The 24726-nt window shown below is 45.1% G+C and overlaps 1 protein-coding gene and 1 long non-coding RNA gene across 2 annotated transcripts in view; both read left to right on the plus strand.

The window, feature by feature from the left end:
- The first annotated feature begins 204 nt into the window (after positions 1-204).
- On the plus strand, positions 205-3995 carry LOC126995663 (uncharacterized). The gene is made up of 7 exons (XM_050855429.1): positions 205-334; positions 1030-1161; positions 1395-1623; positions 2055-2229; positions 2632-2829; positions 3052-3263; positions 3872-3995. Exons 2-7 carry the CDS (start codon positions 1038-1040, stop codon positions 3900-3902), a joined length of 969 nt encoding a protein of 322 aa, XP_050711386.1. The 5' UTR covers positions 205-334; positions 1030-1037; the 3' UTR covers positions 3903-3995.
- Positions 3996-14271: 10276 nt separating this feature from the next.
- The window catches only part of LOC126995668 (uncharacterized), a 105404-nt gene continuing 94949 nt past the window's right edge, over positions 14272-24726 (plus strand). The window contains exons 1-2 of the long non-coding RNA XR_007750634.1: positions 14272-14330; positions 23941-24087. This is a non-coding gene — a long non-coding RNA (uncharacterized LOC126995668). The remainder of the gene's footprint in view (positions 14331-23940; positions 24088-24726) is intronic.

A 24726-nucleotide genomic window follows, 5' to 3' on the forward strand; every position in this document is an offset into this window, starting at 1 on the left:
GAATTAGTACTTGGTGCTTAATTTCATATTTTTTAATGATTCTTTCAAGTAGAAATAGTATTTTAATTGCCATTTCTAACTACGCATATTGTTTATCAAGTTTCTAGCCACCCTCAAGGTCACCTCTGCATGTACTGCGCCTCCATTCTCCACCCCATCGAAATACAGTATTTTTTTTTATCACATGAAACAAATGTGGAGTTCTCAGGGTGTTGCCCTCTAGCCTGGCCTCCCAGACAGTGGCGTGTGTCCTGCCTCACACTCTCCTGCCGTCGCCCAGCGCTTCTGCCTTCTGCCGCGGCCCGGTCGTCTCGAGCACTCGTAACAGGAAAAGGTTAGAGAGTTCCCGGGATTGAGATAGTTTCGTATGATATTTATATTTCATGTGAGGGCGGTGAGCAAACTTTAGCTTCATTCAGCAAAGGCAATCACGGCTCTGACGACCTAACTCTAATATTAACCTAACTTGGTTCAACACCACTTAAATAACTTTTTCCTCTTGACTGCAATATTTACGGCCAGGAAAAATGCCTCTACCACCATTTCTGTGAGGCAGAGCTCTGCTGTGATGGCTGGCTTAGTGTTATGAAAAATCTTATCAGGCTCTGTTACACAGGAAGAGTGTTACAACTAAAATTATCAACGCATTTGATCGTACAACATGCCTGTACTGTTCTATGGAAGCAGTGACGATATTTTGGAATTATGAAATGTACGGACAAAGATATCATTTACTGTGCAAGGTAATATTATCAAGGTTATATTATCAAAATTTATTGAAGATTTGATAATTTTGATTGAAATACTCAAAATTTCTTACACACACACACACACACACACACACACACACACACACGCTCTGCGTAAGGCATATAGTTTCCATACCTTTAATCAGACTACGAAGTTACATTCCTCGAACTTTAATTATAAGGGGGGAGGGAGCATGTATCAGGGCTTCGTGTTTACTCAGTGTGGGCAGTAATTTGAACGATGGCGAGCTCGGGTGGCTGAGCTGTGGCGTGCCCGCAGGAAGCAAAATGAGGTCAGGCTGGCTGTGGGGCGCGGCGGCCATCCTCCTGCTGGGGGTGGTGGTGCTGCACCTTCCCTCCTCTACGGCCTACGTCACCTCCTTCCCCGAGGAGCCTGACATCGACGGAATGCGTGAGTATGCGGGAGGGGTCGAGAGAGAGAGAGAGAGAGAGAGAGAGAGAGAGAGAGAGAGAGAGAGAGAGAGAGAGAGAGAGAGAGAGAGAGAGAGAGAGAGAGAGAGAGAGAGAGAGAGAGAGATTGTTTGGAGGTCAAAAAATGTTGCACTTCCTTAAAGAACTTGCAGTGAGCAGCTAAACAAAGCGGTGGGACGTAATGACCGTGACTGTGCACCGAATGCCCCGCAGTGGTGACGGTGGGCATCGCTGTGGCCAAGTTCCTGGCGGGCCTGGTGCCGTACCCCACCGTGTCCGCCCTGCTGCTGGCCATCATCAACGCCTGGGAGCCCAAGCCCGAGGACAACTACTGGGAGCACGTGCAAGAGAACGTGGAGCAGGTGTGCGGGGAGTTCATCAACCAGCAGAACCTCCAGCAGGTGGAGGTGTACAAGGGTGACCTCATCAGCCTCTTGCAGAAGTAAGTCGTGGCGGAGGGCGGCGGTCTTGTTGTCTTTTTCCTTGATGCCTTGGCCTTGTTGTTTGTCCTCGGGTTTTACATAATTGTTTATGATGATTCAGGCACTGAAGGACTAGTACTATGATATATGAATCGCATACTTGACTATTGACAGAAAAGCTGCAGTACAGGTATAATGCACTGTGTTTAATTTCAAACGCTTGAGTGATGAAGGTGGTTATGTTTTTTGTTTTGTGTGTGTGTGTGTGTGTGTGTGTGTGTGTGTGTGTGTGTGTGTGTGTGTGTGTGTGTGTGTGTGTGTGTGTGTGTGTGTATATACAAAAAAAAAAAAAACATCTTATTGTTCGGACCCGTAAATCAGTGAAATCTAAAACCCACACAAGCACTGATATGTCCACCGAGTCCTGAGGTGCGCCGCGCTCCTCCCGCAGGTATGAGCGTGCCGACGTGACCAGCGACGGCACGTACCCCGACAAGAACACGGTCGCGGACTCCATCACCACCTCCATCATCACCAACCGCTTCCTGGTGGAGGCCGCCCTCATGCCCTGGTCCATGACAATCGACTTCACGGATATCGCCGGGGTCCACATCCTCATTCTGAAGGTGAGGAGAGGGTGAGGTACAACAGAGCAATGCGCAGCAAGTTCCTCGTATGTAGACAAGTTATTCCTATGACTTAACCTCTTTCAAAAGAAGAGTATCAGACACCCCTCCACCCGATATTGACCTCTCCTTTGACCACTATTTACTTCTATCCTTTTAGGAGCAGCGTTTAGCTGGCTTTTTTCCTACACTTTTTTTTTATGCCGTTGAGCTGCTTCCTTTCCTGTAAAAAAAAAAAAAATCTTGCTTGGTTTAACTTTCCATATATTTTTTGGGCCACCCAGCAGCTAGTAGATTATTTCACTGATTCATGTTTTGTTAATCTAATTGTTTGCTTTTTAGTAATTTCTGTCATAGCCCCCCACCCCCTCACCTTACACACCCTGGGTTATTCTCCAACAGGACGCGGCGGACTCCTACTCGGTGGAGGGCGAGGTGTCCCGGTGGTGGGTGGACCTGTCAAACGAGCTGGACCACTACATCGAGTACGGCATCTGGCTGGAGGAGGAGACCCTGCGCTGGAGGAATACTCAGATCGACTGTTACTTCGATGAGGGCGTCGGAGGGTGTGTGTTTTCCGACTGTTACGACAAATATGTGGTAAGTAGTGCCGCCCAGGAACTAGTGTGTGATACTCTTCTACGTACGAACGATGAAAGAGCCACATTAAGCCCCCCCCACCTCGCCCCCGCCCCGCCCCTAAGGAAACTTTGCAGCTGTTCGTATCCTTAGCCCTCATCACCGCCTCCCCAACACTCTTCCATGCTCATCAGTGACACTCAAGAAGGTTAATACACGTTCACGCTGCTCTTTTTGCCGCAGATCACCGACCACGTGAGGAAGTACACCGAGAGCTGCCTCCAGGTACACCCCGAGAATGGCGAGGAGGGGACGTGCAGCTCCTTCTGTGACCTGTACCAGAGCCAGGTGAACCGCGACGACGCCCGCTGGAGCCACACCTACCTGGGCTCCGTGGTGGATGAGTGGGAGGCCCTCAAGTTGCTCGCCGACAGCATGGCCGAGCATGCCTCCAGGTGGGTCTTTGTTTAGAAGGTTGATATATATATATATATATATATATATATATATATATATATATATATATATATATATATATATATATATATATATATATTTATTTATTTATTTATTTATCTATATATTTCTATCTCTATCTCTCTCTCCTAGGATTGTTCTACATAATTTTGCTTACTTACAATACAGTTTGTCTCAAATCATTTTCCATTTTAAACATTCGAGCCCGCTGTGTCTTGATGGTTTATTTTCTGTTGGCTGGATTTGCACTAATTGTTTGCCCAGGTACGTGTATCATCTTCTCTTAAGGGCAGCGTTTCCTATAAGCATTTGAACATAAGAACGTAAGGACTCTGCAAGAGGCCGGTTGGGCTATACAAGGCAGCTCTTGTGCTATCGATTGATTATTGAACATTAGGGGCACTTTGTGACTCGTATGCTGGTGGTGACATGTTTGTTGTTGTTTCTGGGAATTATGGTGTTTTTTTTTCAGTCATAATCATGCAATAATTCATTTTCTGTGAGACTGTTGCCACGCATCGCTTCAGCGTTTGTGTTCTTCAATTATTCAAGCTTCTGACGGTGGTCACATCTTCCCCTTGTCCAGGTACTACAACCCACTGACGAGGGACGCGTAAGCAGCTCCTGTGTCTCACTCTGCTCACTCCCCTCCCCGGCCACTGCAATGTAGCATCCAGTGTGTGGATGATTTATTAAACAACGGCAAAGTTTTGGTTTTCTCATTACTGTGCTCCCCGCGTGGGTGCTGTGTTGGGCCCACAGACAACAGCCTCTCCATGTGTTGTTGGTCTCCCTTTAAAGGTGTTTTTTTCATTTTCTCTTCGAGTGTGTAAAGTCTGCAGCGTAACTTTATTTTTTCCAAGGGGCTTGTTTATCACCATGCATACTACCTTAAATGAAAACTTGCATAATATGTGAGAGACTAAGCGAAGACCCAAACCTTCAATTCGTCATACTGCCCCCTCCACCCCACCTCCCGCCTTCATCCATGGCAGGGAGGGTTAACAGAGAACGTGTTGAGGAGGCTCCTTGAGAGGGACACTGTAAGCAACGGTGGCCCAACAGTGATGTGCCTGCCGGTCTGTCTGCTGCCGTCATGAGTGAGCTGTCAGATGGCGGGTGATTGCTTTGCTGTGGCTGGGGGTGGGGGGTGAGGGGGTGAGGAAGGAACGAGAGAGAGAGAGAGAGAGAGAGAGAGAGAGAGAGAGAGAGAGAGAGAGAGAGAGAGAGAGAGGGGGGGGGTCAAATGTTTATGTAATCGTAATCATTTGACCATTTCTATTTGTCATTTTGCTATATTTTTACTCCTTAGATAATTGTAATCTTCTTTATTTATGATTTCTCCTTCTTCTTCTTCTTCTTCTTCTTCTTCCACAACATTCACTTGGATACTATTTTTTTTCTCTACTTTAACTTTGTCCTTCATCACTCGTCTCCCTTTCCATAATATAACGCATTCTTTCTCCCTTTCTCCTTCCCTTCTCTCTCGTTCACCCTTCTGTCCTTCACTCCTCTCCTCCCTTTCCACCATATATCACCCTCTCTCTCCTTTCCTTCTCTCCCATTCACCCTTCTGTCCTTCACTCTTCCTTTCCGTTCTCCTCTCCTTGCCACATTGTTGTCCCTACCCCTTTATCCATATCCATTCTAACCCTCTCTTAACCATGCCCTTTCTTTACGCTTCTCCTTTACATCTCTCTTCTTCTGACATCCCTCGTTACGTCAGTCCTTCCCTCTCTCATTGTCAGTTCCTCCGTTTCTCCTCTCCATTGTCTTCTATTCAACTCCATGCAGCTCTTGTCTTCTGCCTCTTGCTTTGATGATTCTTCTTCCCTCTCTCTTTCGTTCTCTTACCCGCCCGATCTTCATGTATCTTTCCTTTCTTCTCTCCTTCCTCCTTCCTCCCTTTTTTTCTCTCCGTATAGTCTTTTGTCCACTGGTTTCCTTCCCCTCCCCTCCTTCCTATTTCCTCCTCCCTAGCTGCTCCTCCTCCCTCCCTCATCTTTTTTTTTTATCCTGTTTTTCTGTTCATATTCTCCCCCTTCTACTGTCTTTCTTCCTCCCTGCTCTTCCGTCCTCCCTCCCTCCTTCCCCTCCTCTTCTTCTTCCTCCTCCTCCTCCTCCTCCTCCGTGGCCTTGAAAGCAACAGACAAGAGCCAGACCGCACATGAACAGCTATCACGTTCCCTCATGAGTAACGCCTCACCACCAGTCCACCACCACCACCACCACTATCACTATCATCACCACCACTATTACTACTACTACTACTACTACATCTGTCAGCCTCCCTCTCTCTCTCTCTCTCTCTCTCTCTTGGTTTGAACTCTCCTCTTGATTGAGTTCCCAGACTTGTGATGAATCTCCACACTTAATTGCTTTCTTCGCCCCCTACCCCTCCACAACACCCCTTCCCCAACTCCCCTTATTACTCCCTCAACAACCCACCCCTGACTCCTCCCCTTCCTCTCCTCACGCATGCAAGCACCCCCTCTCCCTTTCTTTCCCCTCCCATAATGTAACCAACCCCCTTTTCATCCACCCTTTCCCCTTACCCCAATAATCTTTCCCTTCCCTCCAACCCACAGCCCTACTCTTTTTCCCCCCTCCCCCTCCCACCTCCCACGTCCACATTCTCCCACCCTTGCTCCACCCCCCACATCATGCACTTTACTCCACTCTTCCACCTTTTTTCACCCTTCTACTTCTACCATTCACCCCCATCAAGTCACCCTATTTCTCCCCTCACCCCACTAACCCACCTTCTCCTCTGCCAATCCATCTTGCCTACTCCACTCTACTCCACCCACTCCATATATCGATACATCACCTTCCACTTCTGCCATTCATCCCTGCCACACCCCACCAAACCACCCTCTTCCCTGCCCTCCCCTCTCTCTCCCTCCCAACCAATCACTTACCCCCTCAGCACCCTACCCTCCGTCCCTCACTCGTCTTGCAAGTTACATCCCAGTTTTATGCTTTCAGACCACCTTCCCCGCCCACCCCCCCTGCCGTTTACCCCTCCACCCACCATTCCTCCAACTCATCTTCCTCAACGGTCTTTGCCTTCCACCCCTTCCACCCCTTTCCCTCTTCCGCCCATCGCCTCCTCCCTGCAGCTTTCCTCACCCAACCGATCCCCTGGTAACGTAGCTTGGTGTATACGCGTCTTTCACCATCACCACCACCACCATCACCATCACCACCACCACCATCACAGCACCGACTCCCTCTCTCTCTCTCTCTATTCAGCACATCCAGCAAGTCAATTAAGGATCTGCAGCTCATTTTCAAACACTGTTAAGTTCGTTTTCGCTGCAGATGAATGCTAATGTGGTGGAATGTATGTGTCGTGTGTGTGTGTGTGTGTGTGTGTGTGTGTGTGTGTGTTGTGGAGGTCGTTATGTGAGTGTGTGTGTGTGTGTGTGTGTGTGTGTGTGTGTGTGTGTGTGTGTGTGACCTTGACTTGTTTTCTCCTCCATCCCTCCATTCGTCTATTTCTGTGTGTAGGATAAAGAAAAATCATGTTCGTCTGCTTCGAATTTTTGCTCCTGTTTTCTCGTCAAATTCGGAGTATTGTGGAGAGCTCGGCCCACCCAGCAGCACGCCAACGCCGACCCGTCATGCCACTTCGTCCCCTCCACCACCATCCTCTCTCTCTCTCTCTCTCTCTCTCTCTCTCTTCACAACGGTAGAGGAAGGAGTATTCGGTGGTTGAAAATTCGGCACCACACTGTCTACATACTCTTCACAACAATTGATTAGCATGATTACTGTTATGAGGTGACTGACTTCGAATAGAGAGAAAGGGAGAACAAAATGAACTTATGTACTTTTATATGTTTCGGGATTTTAGAGCCGAGAAACGTGGAACCCGAAGACAGTCTAGTTTACCGGTGGCAGTTGAAACTTAAACAAAGGGAATGGTGGTGGTGGTGGTGGAGGGGGGCACACTGTTTAGGGGCATTAAAACGTCGTGTGCGTTGCTTGTGTGAGCCAATCGTTCTTAGAAGGGCGTGACATTGTATAGATTCATCCGTCATCCCTAAAGAAGGATGGAATGCTGAAATAAGCCCAGGAGCAGATACTGGCCACGCATTGTTTACTTCGCGGACATTAAAAGTACATATTACCTTAGATTTTTTTCCTCTATCTAAATTGTATCGATATAATTAATAGACGGCAGGCGTAGATAAATCAAGTTAGTAATAGTCTATCTGAAGTGTTAAATAATTTCAAACTTATTATAGCATGTATTTTACGTTTTGCAGACATTTCCTGTTTTTTTTTTGTTGTTTCTTTTAATGTACTCGCCAGATAGATATACAAAACACGTCTAAGTGATATTAATTCGGTTTTGACACAGGAATGGATATTTTCTTTGTGTTGTTTTTAATAGACTCTCCAGATGGATATACAAAACACGTCTAAGTGATATTAATTCGGTTTTGATAAAGGAATGGATATTTTCTTTGTTGTTGTTGTTTTTAATAGACTCGCAAGAAAGATATAAAAAAAAAAACATGTGTCAGTGATATCAGTTCAGTTATGATAGAGGAATGGATATTTTCTGTCTGGTAAATTCTGCCAACCAAAATGTCCTTCCCATTGATCACAGTATGGCGGGTTGGTGCGTTTCGAAAGGGTCTCTCTCTCTCTCTCTCTCTCTCTCTCTCTCTCTCTCTCTCTCTCATCCAAAATCTTCTACTGCTCTCCCCTTTACACTTCCCCTTCTCCCTCTCCCCATCATTTATTCTTCCCTGCTCCTCCGCTCTTTCTTCTCTCCCTTCTCCACCTCCGTCGGCATCAAATTCAGACCATTATGGAAATACACGAACACTAAATCGCAAGAATAACAAGGGAAGCGAAACACAGGCGAAGGCGAGACAAATCCGATAAAGATGAAGGGAAAGAAAATAAGAAGAGAAAAATAACAAGGGTCGAGAGAGAGAGAGAGAGAGAGAGAGAGAGAGAGAGAGAGAGAGAGCAGGGGGGAGATATTCACGTGTTTATTTAATTAAGTCCTCCCACTAATCCTGCTCCACACATGAAGTGGGGGAAGGAAGGGGGGAAAGGGGGCTGTGGCGAGGGCGGCTGGGGCGGCGGCGATGGTAATAATGGTGGTGGTGGTGATGATGGTGGTGATGGTGATGGTAGTGGCAGGGCAGCGTGAGTATACGGTGCGTGGTGTAGGTGCTGGTAATGATGATGATGGTGGTGGTGGTGGTGATAGTGGTGGTGATGGTGATGGTGGTGGTGGTGGTGGTGATAGTGGTGGTGATGGTGATGGTGGTGGTGGTGGTGGTAGGACAGCGTGAGGTACGTTCAGGGTGTTGTTTCTGTTTTTGATGTTGCTGGTGGTGATGGTGGTAGTAGTGGTTGTTGTTCTTGTTGTTGTTGATGGTGTAATATATAGTAGTTGTTGCTGTTGTTGTTAGTGGTGATAATGGTATAGTGGGTAACATCAGGATAGTCTAAAAAAAAAAAAAAAAAAAAAAAAAAAAACGAGAAGGAAACTAAAATGCGACAGATTTCTTCCCTTGCGAAAAGTTATTCAGTTATTCAAGGTTGGGAGGGTTGGGTGAGTAGGAGGGGTGAGTGGGTGAGAGGGTAAAGGGGGTGGATGAGAGGGTGACTGACGGGTGAGGGAGTCGTGGCGTTATAAAAGGAATGGCAGGGATGGTTTGGGAGAGTAGCAGGGATGAGGGAGGGAGAATTGGCCTTGATAACCGAGGTGGTGGTGGTGGCGGTGGTGGTAGTGGTGCATACTTTGGAATTAGTTGTATAGTACTGCTGTTACGGGAGGAGGTGTGTGGGAGGGAGGAAGAGGGGTGGGGTATTCAGAGAGAGAGAGAGAGAGAGAGAGAGAGAGAGAGAGAGAGAGAGAAGCTGAGGGAGGGCGGTGGCTGTTGACAAGGGCTTGGGCTGGGCTGGCAGAGTGGTGGAATGCAAAGGGCAGGACGTAATGGTTAGGGTATAAAAGGCGAGGAAGTGTGTGTGTGTGTGTGTGTGTGTGTGTGTTAGAGAAATGATAATTGTAATGTGTGGTCAATACTTTTTTTTTTTTACAGTAAAGGAAGCAGCTCAATGTCAAAACTAAATTAAAAAAAAGTCTGCAATCTCTATCACTATCTTCCTATTTCTCTATTTTTCTATCTATCTATCTACCTATCTATGTTTGTCTGTCTATCTATCAATCTCTCTCTCTATATCTATCTATCTACCTATCTGTCTATCTGTTTATCTGCGTAAGGATAAGGAACAGGAGAGCTTATTGACCAGGGTGCAAGAGGAAGAGAGGAGGGCTTGAATAGTACTGAGTCGAGTGTTCGTTCAGACAGAGGGAGATGGATGAGACGTGTCGCTGGAAGGGCTAACAGAAATGGCGGGAAGGGTCGTCATGAGCAGGTTATGATAGTGTGTATGAAAGGGGCGCAGAGTGATGGGAGAAAGTGAGATAGCTGAAGTATGAATGAGATCGTTAGCAAGAGGCATAGATTAAGGAGAATCAGGAGGAGGAGGAGGAAAAAGAGGAAAAACAGGAGGAGGCAGAGGAGAAATATAAGATGGGGAAGAAAGAGAAGAAAGAGGAGGCAGAGAAGAGGAAAGAGGAGAAGAAGGAGAAGACAGAAGAGAAAGATAACTAGGGGAAAGAAGAGCAGGAGGAGAAGGGTGATGAAGAGGGAGAAGAAAAGGCAGAGAAAGGCTGCAGCAAATAGGGTGATGTGCTTTTGTGAGTGTGTTGATGAGGATGTGCTGAATCAAGGTAATGAGAATATAGCAGTTAATATAATGATGACGGGGGGTGCGAGGGAGCGGGAAGAGCTGCTTTAAAGGTCCATCATGACTAAAAGAACTTGGAAGTGTATTTTTACTAATCATGCAGCAAGCAGAGAAGAAGGGAAAGAGGGAGAGAGGAGGAAGATAAAAGAGGTAAGAGGATGAGGAGGAAGAAGAAAGGTAGAGTGAACAAAGAGTAGGATGAGAAGGAGGAGGAGGAGGAAGAGGAAGAGGAAGAAGGAGAGGAAAAGGAAAATAGACAAGAGGATGAGGAGGAAGAAGCAAAAAAAAACAAAAAAAAACAAAATGAAGAAAGAGTAGGATGAGGAGAATCAAGAGGAGGAGGAGGAGAAATAGGAAAAACAGGAGGAGGCAGAGGAGAAAGATAAGATGGGGAAGAGAGAAGGAAGAGGAGGAGGCAGAGAAGAGGAGAGGAAAGAGGAGGAGAAGGAGAAGGCAGAAGAGAAGGGAAAAAAAGAGTAGGATAAAAAGGGTGATGAAGAGGAAGAAGAAAAGGCAGAGGACAAAGACAGCAAGGGGAAGGAAGAGTAAGAGGAGGAGGAGGAAGAACAGAAAGAGGAAGACGAGAACAATAACAAGGGGAAGGAAGAGAGGAGGAGAAGGCTCAAGAAGAAGAATGGGAAGAGGAAAAAGAAACACAGGAGAGAGATAACAAAAGAAAGGAAGAGTAGGAGGAGAAGGAGGAAGAGGGAAGTAAGAGAAAAAGAAGAAGAAAGGAAAGAGAAGGGGAGGGAAAAGAGGGGACAGAGGAAAAAGATAGCGAGGGGAAGGAACAGCAGGAAGAGAAGAATCATACAGGGAAGGAGGAGGAGGAGAAGAAAGGAGAGAGAAGGGAGAGGATACAGAGGGGACAGAGGAAAAAGATAGCGAGGGGAAGGAACAGCAGGAAGAGAAGAATCATACACAGAAGGAGGAGGAGGAGGAAGAGGGAAGTAAGAGAAAAAGGAGAAGAAAGGAGAGAGAAGGGAGAGGATAAAGAGGGGACAGAGGAGAAAGAGAGCGAGGGGAAGGAAGAGCAGGAAGAGAAGAATCATGCAGAGGAGGAGGAGGAGGAAAAGGATGAAGAGGGAAAAGGAGAGGAAGGAGGAGGAAGAGGAAGAAGAGGAGAGTATACCTATATGCAAGACACTCGAGGCAGCATCAAGCAGTTCCCGTGTGACCGAGAATCAAGGGGAAAGGCGAAGCAGAATAATTCCACTCCGCGGGATGACGTTTCTCGGGACCAAGGCTTCTTCCTCTTGTCTTCCTCTTGGTCCCGACGCGCCTCTTGCCCTTTGACCTCACTTTTGACTTATCAGATCTCGCTTCAAGGGGAACGTACTACCGGAGAAGGGGATGAAGACAGATAGATAGATGGATGGATGAATGGATAGATAAAGGAGGAGGAGGAGATGAAGTGAGAGAGAGAGAGAGAGAGAGAGAGAGAGAGAGAGAGAGAGAGAGAGAGAGAGACTGGAGGAAAGTGATTATCGAAATGGAAGAAAAAGGGATAAAAGGAGAGAGAGAGAGAGAGAGAGAGAGAGAGAGAGAGAGAGAGAGAGAGAGAGGCGGGAGGAAAATGATTATCGAAATGGAAGGAAACGGAAAACAAGAAGGAAAAGAAGGAAAAAAGTGAATGATTAAAAGTTTGAAATGTAAAGTTGTTATAAGAAACGAGTGATAATTAGACTGGAAGGAAGAGTTAAGGAAGTATAAGCAGTGAACACAAGCAGGGAAGACACCGTGATGGAAAACAAGCAAACAAGTAATCAAGAAAACAAGCAGATGGTGATTAGATGAGCGTGCTATAACATGATTGGACCAGAGGTTGACCTTGTAAACATGTTAAGGTTTCTCAGAGCAGACCGAGGGAATGGAACTACTACTACTACTACTACAACTACTACTACTACTACTACTACTACTACTACTACTACTACTACTACTACTACTACTTGTTTTCTTTCCTTTTTTTTTTCTTTTCTACTTTTTTTGTTTTAATTTTCATCTTTCTGTTTTTCTCTTTTTTTCTTCCTCTTCCTCTTTCTCTATTTCATTTTCTTTTTCTTTGTTTTTCTATGTTCCTTCTTCTTCTTCTTCTTCTTCTTATTATTATTATTATTATTATTATTATTATTATTATTACTAGTTGTCGTCGTCTTTTGCTTCTTCTTACTATCTTTATTTTCTTCTTCTTCTTCTTCTTCTCCTTCCTGCTTATCGTCGCTTTCGTCTTCTGCTTTTCATCGCCATCTTCATCTGCTTCTTCGTCTGAACAAATACTTACGGATGCAAAACCTGATTAAAGCCAACCAGCCACCAGCAGCCTTGACGTCATGATGGGCTTTTGAACCGGTTACTTATTTTCAATTGTAATCTTCTGTCGCTAGATATTTATTCCCCTCGTGAATCTTAAGTGAGTTGTAGTGAAATAATGAGGAAAAGAAAACATGAAGATTATTGTTTTGGTGTGCATGGGGGGTAGTTGTCTCGATGGTACGTTACACACACACACACACACACACATGCACGCAGTCTGGCAAAACACTTAAACGGCATTGAACATTCACAGCGTCCCGTGAAAATGAATTAAAGTGTGCAGCGTGAGGCGTCTGTAAGGGGGGGAAGGGGCAAGGGGAGGGGGCGTGAAGCAGCACACACACACACACACACACACACACACACTTAAAGAAGGAATGTGGCCTACTTCTCTAAGTATTCGTAGAGGTATGTGTGTGTGTGTGTGTGTGTGTGTGTGTGTGTGAGAGAGAGAGAGAGAGAGAGAGAGAGAGAGAGAGAGAGAGAGAGAGAGAGAGAGAGAGATTCACACTGACCTTGAATACCCTGCATGTGTATGTGTGTGTGTGTGTGTGTGTCTGTGTGTGTGTTACGTGAATAGACCATCACGCCGCCAAAAGACATCTTGCGACCATTAAAGAGAGAGAGAGAGAGAGAGAGAGAGAGAGAGAGAGAGAGAGAGAGAGAGAGAGAGAGAGACAACTTTGTAATTGCTCTCTGCTCAGTTCATCTCGCCTCGTCTGGGTCGTGAGTGTGATGAGACCGATACCTTCCTTCCCGGCGCTCCTGAGAGAGAGAGAGAGAGAGAGAGAGGAAGCGATTTTAATAAAGGATACATTTAAAGGTGGCGGGCCCTTTAAAACTCCCTTCTTGTGACTGTGTGTGTGTGTGTGTGTGTGTGTGAGAGAGAGAGAGAGAGAGAGAGAGAGAGAGAGAGAGAGAGAGAGAGAGAGAGAGAGAGGAATGTAGTATATTTATTTAATACTCGAAAGAATCCCATTTTCTATCCCATTCTCTTCTCCCCTCCATTCCTTCTCCCCTCCATTCCTTCTCCCCTCCTCCTCCACCCTCTTATTCACTCACACTTTTACGCATTCACTCATACCCTTGCCTCATCCCTTTCTTTACCCCTCCACTACACACACACACACACACACACACACACACTAAAAAAAAAGAGAAAAAAAAAGACTTGGTGGATCTGGTTGCTCCACTGTGACTCAAACGCTCATGAACCAACAAACGAAGCAGTTCCGAGACCACTACTGAAGGAAGCCGCACACACACACACACACACACGTCCTTCTTCATCTCACGTCCAAACAAGGATCTTATAATACAGCTTCCATGGGTTTTGTGAGGATTGAGTCTTATCTTTTTTTTTTTTTTAATGTAGTAAAATAAAAATTAAACAGAAGACGGGTTTGTATTCGGGTTCGGAGGATAGTGACGGGTCGAATCAGTGACCAGCTTCCTGTGTTACGAGAAATATGCCTCCTCGCAGAAATAAGTCGCTCTGCTGTCCACTATACGCATACACACTGGGAAATACACAGCAGAAAAAAAAACTATTAATTTACCTGGTTTTGTTCTAGTTTGTCCACTTGTGATTTTTGAAATGGCTGATATTGCCCGCATGAAACCAACACAACAGACCAACAAATCAAACAAGCAAGAACTTAGTGAACGTCAAAGTTAGGTAATTCTTTTCCTAAATCTGCCCTTATCGTTTGTTATAAAGCCTTCTCTTGATTAAAAGTGTTGCTCTGATGTTTGTGTCGTGTATTGGAGCCGAAACAGGACAAGTAAACGATAGCAGTGAAATATAAAAAGAAAGTAGGCAAGTTGAACCTCTCTCTGTGAGCTATTTTTCGACTGCAAGCTAATTCCTACAACACCAGCATCCAACGCTGGGCGGCGCCACTCTCAGGTGATCGCGTGTCTTCCATACCGTCGAGTGTGTGGTGAGTACATCTCTTCCTTCTCAGACATTTGCGTGCATTACACCTGTTATTACCTGCTCTCGTACCCAATAATAATAAGCACTGATCTAAGGTTCATAATCTTAAACGTATATGAACCGCACACAGAAGATTTTTCATCGATAATTATCATACAAGCACACGAAGGAACAACTTGTTAATCAAACAGTATAGTCTGATCATACTCGAATGATCTATAGCCTTTCAGATACTCATATTTCATCTCATTCAGGTAAAGGTTACATAAATTAAGTGACATCCGACTGTGCAAGTGTCTATACATACATAAGGAATTTTGACGTGTTGCATGTAAATAACATGGGTAGCCTAATATTCGAAATAGCCTTTCCTTGCATTGCATTCAACAGTTATAATCTTGCATGTTATTTATGTTATTAATCGTTATTTGCATGCAGTAAATTATTAAGATACCCTTTATTTGCACTTGCGGAGCCAGATGTCTTTTAATATACATGAAATGAGCTATCAATCGAAGAATTTGAAAAACCACAGATCGTTCGAGCATGATGTGACTATGTTATTTGATACAAGCTTGTCTTTTCGTGTGCTTGTATGTTAGATTATCGATGCAAGCGACTGAGTTGTTTTTTGTATACATAAATATTCAAATATATTATTGAAAAATAAGCTTGAATGTCTATCACAACAGTTGATTTTCACGCATACACGAACTAGAAATGCGCAGGTGCCACATCCATCAAAATTCCCGCTTTGTTGGTGGACAGACGGAATGAAACGGACTATAGGAACACAAAACAGTTCATGAAAGCCCCAGCAACTTCTATGTATACGAGAAAACTTTTCAAACACGTGAACTGAGGCGCCAATACGTTTGAAAATACGGGCTTAAGAATCTTTCCCTTTATACGCATGTACTTTTCACTAGCGAGGAGAAAGAAACATTACATAACAGCCTGCAGATTTTACAGACTTGCTCCATTACCGCTTCTCCATTGCTTCTCCGGCCATGTTTGCTCCCCAGACCGATGCTGCCACTCGAAGATTTGTTTCCATCTACTTGAGTCTAAACACACAGACGCTTTCCTTTCATCCGTGGCTCTGTGAGTGAGTGGGCGGCAGTGTTTACATTGTGAAACTGTGGGATATAGCTACTCTCTTCACTCTCGCTCCACGGATTCTCAGCCTCAATGTTAATCTCTCTCTCTCTCTCTCTCTCTCTCTCTCTCTCTCTCTCTCTCTCTCTCTCTCTCAAGGCAGTGATATTGGCTTTCCCACCATCTATTAACTCGGCACTTGTAATTCCCTGCATCCCTCTTTCTCTCCACAAGCCATTGCCTTCCACCTCCTCGCCTACCTCCGCCATGACCTGCATCTCGCCACACAGCCACACTGCCCCTCTGCCCTCTCTGCCATGATGCCATCCCATCCCGGTAGACAATAGTTCTTGACCGGCCGCGTTACACTTTCGAACTCGTGATATTTTCTTTTTTTAGTTGCTTTCTTTGAGCGTCACCCTAGGGTGGAGGCTATATTCGTCATTGTTTATTTTGAAGGGGCGTGCTAAGAATGTGTGTTTGTGGCTGTATACAAACATGTTCACTGAAAACAAACTACTTGGCTATTTTTGGATATTTATTGCGCACCAACTTCAGCGTGAATAGTTACCCTCCCTCGCAAAAATCATCTGCCACTTAATGAATGGCATGGTATTAGAAATCCTACATGTTGTATGTCATAATTTGTTTCTATATTATTTTGTGTGTCAGGGTATCGTTCACTTTCTTGGCTTGCTGGGCTCTCGTGCCAACATGTGCTTCGTCCTGCGTCGGTCCTGGAGGATGCAAGACGCTACAACAATACCTTAAGCCGAGGATCCTGCCTTGAGCTGTCTTGTAATGAACTCGTAACCCACATGAGTCTTATGAACAACGAAGAAGCATTTGCGAGAACATAAGCTTTTCATAATTTTTTTTTGTCATAGATTATAATAACATACGAGATCTCTTCTCAACCCCGACCTCCCGAGAAATGGTTTCGAGTATACGGTGCCCTCGCGGCGGCCACTCTTCTTGCTCCTCTGTGTCTCCTCCGCCTTCCCCTTGGCCTGAAGGAGCCTCTTAGAGGCGTCACGCCCACGCCCAAGATTTACGTGCTTTCTTCCTACTTTTAACCTTTCCGTACTGCCAGTTTACGGCCGCTATAAACCCAGATCATCCGCGGCGCCCGTCAACTCGCGCGCTGCTCAAGGGAGGTTGCACTATACACTTCCAGTGGAGCCTCGGGGCATATTCTTATGCAGATCGGTACTCTGGCACACATATTTGACAAGACTTTCCACGAACTTCTGGGCCTTTGTAGTGGTAGTCTGACAATTCTTTTTTACTATGAACCTAAGAGAACACTCATTGGCACCCGATTAATCTCCTTTTTGGCCTTGAAAATAGTTGATGTGAGAGGCGAAAGCGTCCGAGAAGTGCTGGACGCCCCGCGGCACAGCCAATGGATCAAGAATTGTCGTTGAACTTTGAAGTGTTTAGACAAATGTATGCATATGCACTTGTATGCATGTTATATATAATCCAAATGTATGCATATGCACTTGTATGCATGTTATATATAATCCAAGACAAAAAAAAATTATGAAAAGCTTATGTTCTCGCAAATGCTTCTTCGTTGTTCATAAGACTCATGTGGGTTACGAGTTCATTACAAGACAGCTCAAGGCAGGCTCCTCGGCTCAAGGTATTGTTGTCTTTCTCGTTGCGTAGGGGAACAAGTGCGTTACAGAAAACCACTTGTCTCGGCCCGGCGGGAGGGGGACTAAAGTGGGTCGGGGTGATAAGCGGGACAGGCGGAGGTGTTCAGGTGAGGGAGGGACGCGGTGATGCCCTTGAGGATGTACTGCGTCGCTTCGGGAGGTTATCTGGTAGGTGCCGCCTCGCCCTCTCGCCTCACAACACCCGCACTGATGCCTGAGGTGCGCGGGGAGGGACATGGAGTGAGGGGAGCAGAGTGTGAGAGGTGGGGAATGTGGGTCGGGATTGAGACCAGGAGGACGTGTATGGGGAAAGGTTGGGGAGGGAGGGAGGATGTGATAACAGCTTGAAGAGGGAAGAAGAGAAACGAGAAAAAGAGGAATTAGTGGAAGATAGAAGATGGGGACTGAGGAAAGAGGAGCACCAAGAGAAGAAGGGAGAAGAGAAGTAAGAGAAAAGAGGAATCAGAGAAGGAAAGAAGAAGGGAGATGATGGAAGGAGAGCAGCAAGGGAAGAAAGGAGAAGAGAAGTGAGGGTAAAGAGGAATCAATGGAGGAGAGAAGAAGGGACATGAGGAAAGAGGAGCACCAAGGGAAGAAGGGAGAAGAGAAGTAAGAGAAAAGAGGAATCAGAGAAGGAGAGAAGAAGGGAGATGAGGAAAGGGGAGCACCAAGGGAAGAAGGGAGAAGAGAAGTAAGGGGAAAGAGGAATTAGTGGAGGAGAGAAGAAGGGAGATGAGGAAAGAGGAGCACCAAGGGAGGAAGGAAGAAGAGAAGTAAAGGAAAAAGAGGAATCAATGGAGGAGAGAAGAAGGGAGATGAGGAAAGAGGAGCACCAAGGGAGGAAGGGAGAAGAGAAGTAAGGGGAAAGAGGATCAGTGGAGGAGAGAAGGAGGGAAGAGAAGCACGAAGGGAAGAAGGGTGGAGAGGGAAGGGGAGGAATTTAACGCGATGCAGCCGCTGTGGAGGTTACAAAAATACATGGTTTAGGTTCAGGAAGATGCAGGAGTGAAAAGTGAGGTAAACAGTCCTTGCTAAGACGATAACCAGGGCCAACAATACCACCACCACCACCCCCTACTACTACTACTACTACTGCTACTACTACTACTACCATTAAAGGAAAATCCGGCTTCCTCGTAAAAAGGCGCCCATTGTTAGGTATAGATGCTCAGTTAGGGATAGAACAGCGGCCATTCACTCACTCACGCACTCATGCACGTAGCCTATCACTCTCTTCGGTCATGCCTTCATCCATTCATCCATCCTCTGCGTCATCCTCCCTCCTACATGATCATCCTTAATTCCTCGTGATATGTTGTTTGTTTCCTCCTCCTCCTCCTCCAGTCGTCAGAGGGTCTCGTTTTCCTCCACATTTTTGCTCCTCATTAATCCTCCTTGAGCTTCCACGTACTCCAGTTTTCGTTCTCATTTTCACTTTTATTTTTATGGATGCTCTCTCTCTCTCTCTCTCTCTCTCTCTCTCTCTCTCTCTCTCTCTCTCTCTCTCTCTCTCTCTCTCTCTCTCAACCTTTTCCTTAATTTTTTCCTTCTCTTCCGTTATTCATTTTTTTTCTTATACATATTACTTTATCTTCTTTTCTACGTTGTTTGTTTGTTTATTTGCTAATTTGTTTGTTAGTTACTGTGTGTGTGTGTGTGTGTGTGTGTGTGTGTGTGTGTGTAGCAAAGCACTTTAGGGCGCCGTGGGGTGTCCAGCGGGCAACACAAATCCTCCCTTCCCCTCCTGCTGGGCGCATGAAGGCCACACTCCAACTCCCCCGTCCCCCCCCCCTCACCCCACCTTGCCCTCTCCTTCACCTCTTCACCTCTATACAACACACCACCTCATCTCACCCCTAACATCATCACCTCATTGTACGCCACCTCTTCATCTCATTCCTTCTCATCCCTGCATCTCTTCTCTTAAATCACTTCACCTCTAACCTAATCACTTCATTCCTTTTTCCTCTTCTTCACCTCATTTCACTTCACCCCTTCTCGTAATCTCACACTCCCTCATCTCTTCTCTTACATCTCTTCACCTCTAACCTCATCTCCACCTCGTTTCACCCCATCTCTTTGCGTAAACTCACACTCTCTCATCTCTTTTCTTACATCTCTTCATATTACGCACATCACCTTTTCATTTCACTCACTCACTCATACTTTCATCTCACTCCCTCATTCCTTCACTCATCCCCTTTCCTCTCTTCCTCTTACATCATCTAACTCCCTCACTCCTCCCCTCATCTCCTCATCTTACACTGCCTCATCCCCTCACTCATCCCTTTCCTCCCTCCTCCTCCTCTTCCTTCTCATCTGACCCATACCTTGTTGACTTCCACGATACCAAGTTCAAGGCCGCAGAAGAGGAGATAGGGGGGTCAAGGGTCAAGGGATATGTGGTCAGGTCACTTTGTTTTGACAGGTGCGCTTGTATGTGTGTGTTTGTGAGGGTGAATTGTCATGTAAACAGTGCATTAGGCCCATATTCCCGAACTCGGAGCTTACACACCCTCACTTAATAAGGCTTTCGTAGAGGTTGTAGTAAGTATTTCCAAGGGTATTATTGATGGTTTGACGAGACTTCTGTTCCATGAATGTGAAAAAAAAGTACTCTTGAGAACCCGACTGATATCTTGTGTGACCTTTGCAAATATTTGTTGAGAACTGAGAGGGTTTGAGAATACAGGTCACGAAACACGATGTAGCTATCCCAACACGTTTAAACTAGCACCCTTTTTAACCACCCCCACACACTCCACCATCCCACCTTTCCCATCCATCCACCCAGAGGCAGAGTTAAAATACATCATCCCGCCACGTTTGCCAAGCTCACGCCATTAGTTATATCTGTGTAACGCTCCACTCCTCTCTCACCAACAGACACTTAATGAGTTGGTTTTATAAGACACTCGCTTCTCCCATCAGCTATTTCTAAAGGTCAAAGAGGGGATCAATCGGGTTCTAATCAGTGTTTGTTTTTAGGTTCATGCTTCAGAAGAAGGGTCAAACTACCACCAGGGTCATAAAACTATAGCCCCTGGAAATGCCCCAAACTCCTACGAAAGCCTTGTCAAATATGTGTGCTTGGGTAGAAGAAATGTTTAGTAATATGGCACTATTAGGGTCGTATTAAAAGACAATTCGCCGCCTAAGAACACATATTTGACAAAGCTTTCGTAGGAGTTGTGGGCATTTCCAGGGGTAGTTTTATGACCCTGGTGGTATTTTGACTTCTTCCGTACCATGAGCCTAAAGAAACACTCATTAAGACCTGATTGATCCCTCCTTTGACCTTTAGAAATAGCTGTTGTGAGAAGCGAAAGTGTCTTGTAATACCTGCCTAATAATCTCACAGGTGTGCATAACTTTACCTGCCTGCCATGTCTGCTTCATCATCGTCCTAGTCTTCCTTGCAATTCAGCGACTCATGCACCTGCCTCTACCTCTCCTCTTAATTGGGAGTGTAATCGTACCTGCTCACCTTTGTACGTTCCATCAAGTTCAAGGCCACAGAAAGGGAGATAGGGGGGTCAAGGGTCAAGCGATATGTGGTCAGGTCACTTTGTTTTGACAGGTGCGCTTGTATGTGTTTGTGAGGGTGAGTTGTCGTGTAAACAGTGCATTAGGCCGTTGAAATAATCTTTGCATTCCTCTCCTCCTCCTCTTTACCTGCTCTATGAAGTTACACCTGTTCCACTCCTCATTTCGCCCTCATATGCAGTGAGAGAATGTTCCTGGTTCCTCTATAGTCTATACCAATATCCCTTTTGTTTGTATACGTTTCTCCTCGCATACATAGGTAACCCTCACATCCCTCTCCTCTTCACCTTCCACTTCCCTATTCTTTGTAGATGATGTATTGATGCGCTTGCTTCTTCTTTACCAACTCCCCTTTTCTTTGGGCATTTCCCCTCGTACAGGTAACTCTCACATCCCTCTCCTCTTCACCTTCCACTTCCCTATTCTTTGTAGATGATGTATTGATGCGCTTGCTTCTTCTTTATCAACTCCCCTTTTCTTTGCGCATTTCCCCTCGTACAGGTAACTCTCACATCCCTCTCCTCTTCACCTTCCACTTCCCTATTCTTTGTAGATGATGTATTGATGCGCTTGCTTCTTCTTTATCAACTCCCCTTTTCTTTGCGCATTTTCCCTCGTACAGGTAACTCTCACATCCCTCTCCTCTTCCCCTTCCCTTTCCCCTTTCTACTTTATGGATAGTGTATTTAAATGCCTGCTTCCCTTTTACCGGCTTCCATTTTCTTTTCATGTGTCTTATCTTATCTTATGTGTGTCTTATCTTATCTTATCGCATACAGGACATGAATTCTGTATCCTCCATATCCCTCCTTTCTTCCACTGCCCCTTCACTTTCCTCCTTTATTATTAGTGTATGTGCCTGTTTCCCATTTTCTAACGTCCCTTTTCTTCGCGCATTTCTCTTCGTATGGGTAGCCCTTACATCCCTCCTCTTCACCTGCGCCGTCATGCCCTTTTCACCTTAAATAATTACAAAATGAATATACCTGATCCCCCTTTTTTTCATTAACATCCATTTCCACATTTTCCTTTCGTCTAAGTAACCCTTTCATCCCTCTCCTCCGCACCCTCTGCCCTTCACCTACCTCCTTGGCTCCCCTTCACACCTGTCCCTTAACACCTGCGAGGCTCATCTAGCGGCCTACGTGACCTAAGGGCGTGCGAGAGGCTTAGCATGAATTCCCGTGGCCTCTCCTCCTCCTCCTCCTCCTGATTCTCCTCACGCTTCTTCTCCTCCTCCTCCTCCTCCTCTTCCCCTTTGAGAGGAATGGACCCGCCCCAAGGGTATTTTCTCAGACTGTAACTGGCTTATGTTTTTTGCTTACATACCAGCGATTATGCTCCTTTTTTTCTGTGGTTTCTTTTTCTTACTTTTTTCGTTCTCTCTCTCTCTCTCTCTCTCTCTCTCTCTCTCTCTCTCTCTCTCTCTGTCCATCATTAATTTATCCTCCTCCTCATAATCTTATTTTTCTCTTTTCCTTGTTTTTCTTTTCTTTTTCTTCTTCTTCTTCTAATTGTTTTTTCTTGTTCCTGTTCTTACTTTTGTTCTGCTGCTACTACAAATACTGCTACAACAACAACAACAACAACAACAACAACAACAACTACTACTACTACTACTACAGCAACAACAGAAAAAAAACTTATGCCACAAAATTGTATAACCACTAGAAGCACGTTTTCCATCATCATCACCACCACCACATTCACCACCACCACCACCACCACCATACACCCTTCACTATTAACAAGGGCGAAAATGGACCTCAACTCGTACGTAAACACGCGCTAATGGGCTCATACACGTTCTATTTCGGGCTAGTTAGTCAATCAGGCAGTCTATGGTGGTGGTGGGGAGGGGGGGAGAGGGTGGGGGGAGGGAGGGAGGAAGTTGTAGGACTGTTGCCGTGAGCGTGTCTTGCAAGTTAGGGAGGGTGAGTGTTGCATGTTTGTCAGGAAGAGTGTTGCAAGAGGTTTGTTAGGGTGAGTTTTGCAAGTTTGTCAGGGTGAGTGTTGTAAGTTTGTCAGGGTGAGTTTTGCTAGTTTGTTAGGGTGACTGTTGCAAGTTTGTCAGGGTGAGTGTTACAAGTTTGTCAGGGTGAGGTTTGCAAGTTTGTCAGGGTGAGTTTTGCTAGTTTGTTAGGGTGAGTGTTGCATGTTTGTGTCAGGGTGAGAGTTGCAAGTTTGTCAAGGTGAGTGTTGCAAGCTTGTCAGGGTGTGTGTTGCAAATTTGGCAGGGTGTGTTGCAAGTTTGACAGAGTGAGTGTTACATTAGTGTACAATATTATAATACAGTGTGTTGCTTTGTTTTAGTTATATTTAAAATGCTGTATTTTTTTTCGTCTGACTTTGTTATTATTGTGTTTTTTTTTTGTTTTTTTGCATATTTGTCAAAGTTACGTTAAGTTCCAATAAGACACGGATCAACGTATGCATAATGGCGCATTTTGTCACGCCGCTGCCGCAGTGTTCAGCGAGGCGGTGCGTCACGCGGTTGAATGCGGACAAGACAAAGGTTCACGACGTTCGTGTGTTTGTGTGTGTGTTGCGCTGTGATGCATCACACAGCTCATGTTTTTTATCCTGAGGTGCAAAAACTCCAATAAGGATGTGCTGGGCATGGTGTGAGGCACGCACGGTAACCTGTGTCAGGACGTTGAGGCTGCACGCGTGACATAAGGGCAGGGAGCTATTTTCTGTAACACACTCACTATTTCCAGTCTTTTTCTTATTGGTTCTGCTAATTATTATCTTTGAATGCTTGTTTCCTTAATATGAACAAAATAAATAACATTTTGACATTTTGCGTTGATGTAGTGCTGTAGCAGCTGCAGTCATTGTGATGACACTGGAGAGCGTGCTGAGCGACCTAAGCCTGACCTAAGCCTGGATTATAGTTATTTACCGGCGCGCCAGTGGACGACTGTCACAACTGATCCATCCATCCATACATCCATCCTATATATACATTAGTAAATAATTAGTAATAATGATGATATTATTATTATTATTATTATTATTATTATTATTATTATTATTATTATTATTATTATATCATTATTACCTGAAGCAAAGACCGACTGATAACTTTGCCACAATGATGAAGCTGTTCCAAAGGAAATAACTGAGATTCGAGAAACTTCCTGATGCTCTTCGTGCAATAAAGGATTCCCACGTAGAACTGTATTAATTATATTATTGAAGTAGAGAGGGGGAAAAAATCTTACCCTTATTTAACAAATTTAACAAGTTCGTCTGTTGATATTGAATTTTTTTTTTTTTTCATGCAAGTATATCACAACACAGCTTGTCTCGTGTCCACCGTGACGTCACGCCGTGCAGTGTGAACACCCGACGCGGCGCCGAGTGTGTCATCCTGCGCGCCACTCCGCCAGTCGGTGTTCTCTGGGCCAGGTTGCCTTTCCCCACGTGCTGCCGCGGCGCTTCTTCAAGGTGTGTGGGAGTGTGTGTGTTGCCTGGCCGTGCCTCTGCAGTCTGTGGGTGCATGCAAACTCTACTGTATTTTGATCACCTTCCTTTGATTAATGCTTTCCTATTCTTGTTCTTGTTCTTGTTCTGGTTCTTGTTGTTCCTATATTTTCTTGTTCTTTTTGTTCTGTTTGTTTTGTTCTTGCTCTTGTTCATATTGTTCTAGTTAAGTTCTTCTTCTTCTTCTTCTTCTTCTTCTTCTTCTTCTTCTTCTTCTTCTTCGTCGTCGTCGTCGTCGCATTATTATTATTATTATTATTATTATTATTATTATTATTATTATTATTATTATTATTACTATTATTATTATCATTACTATTATCATTATTATTGCTGTTGTTGTTGTTGTTGTTGTTGTTGTTGTTGTTGTTGTTGTTGTTGTTGTTGTTGTTTTTGTTGAGTGTTTTACGAGGGTGACTGGCGTGGGTGATGAGGCGATTAATAAAGACAACAGGTGAAGAAGGTAATATCGTACAGCAGAACTTGTGGAGTAGGCTTGGCGTTCACGATGACCAAGACGTTGTTGAGGCCTCTGCTGTCCTCCTGTGTGTTTGTCACCAGCCTTGGCCATCACAGCACAAACTCCTTGGGTAGGCCTATACA

The sequence above is a fragment of the Eriocheir sinensis genome, chromosome 8, assembly GCF_024679095.1.
Source record: "Eriocheir sinensis breed Jianghai 21 chromosome 8, ASM2467909v1, whole genome shotgun sequence".
Classification (NCBI taxonomy): Eukaryota; Metazoa; Arthropoda; class Malacostraca; order Decapoda; family Varunidae; genus Eriocheir; species Eriocheir sinensis.

Excerpts from the sequence above, each read along its gene's own strand:
- LOC126995663 (XM_050855429.1), top strand. The coding sequence starts at position 1,038 with ATGAGGTCAGGCTGGCTGTGGGGCGCGGCGGCCATCCTCCTGCTGGGG. Across the intron at positions 1,162-1,394 it reads GCCTGACATCGACGGAATGC|TGGTGACGGTGGGCATCGCT; the intron begins GTGAGTATGCGG and ends AATGCCCCGCAG. Across the intron at positions 3,264-3,871 it reads ATGGCCGAGCATGCCTCCAG|GTACTACAACCCACTGACGA; the intron begins GTGGGTCTTTGT and ends CCCCTTGTCCAG.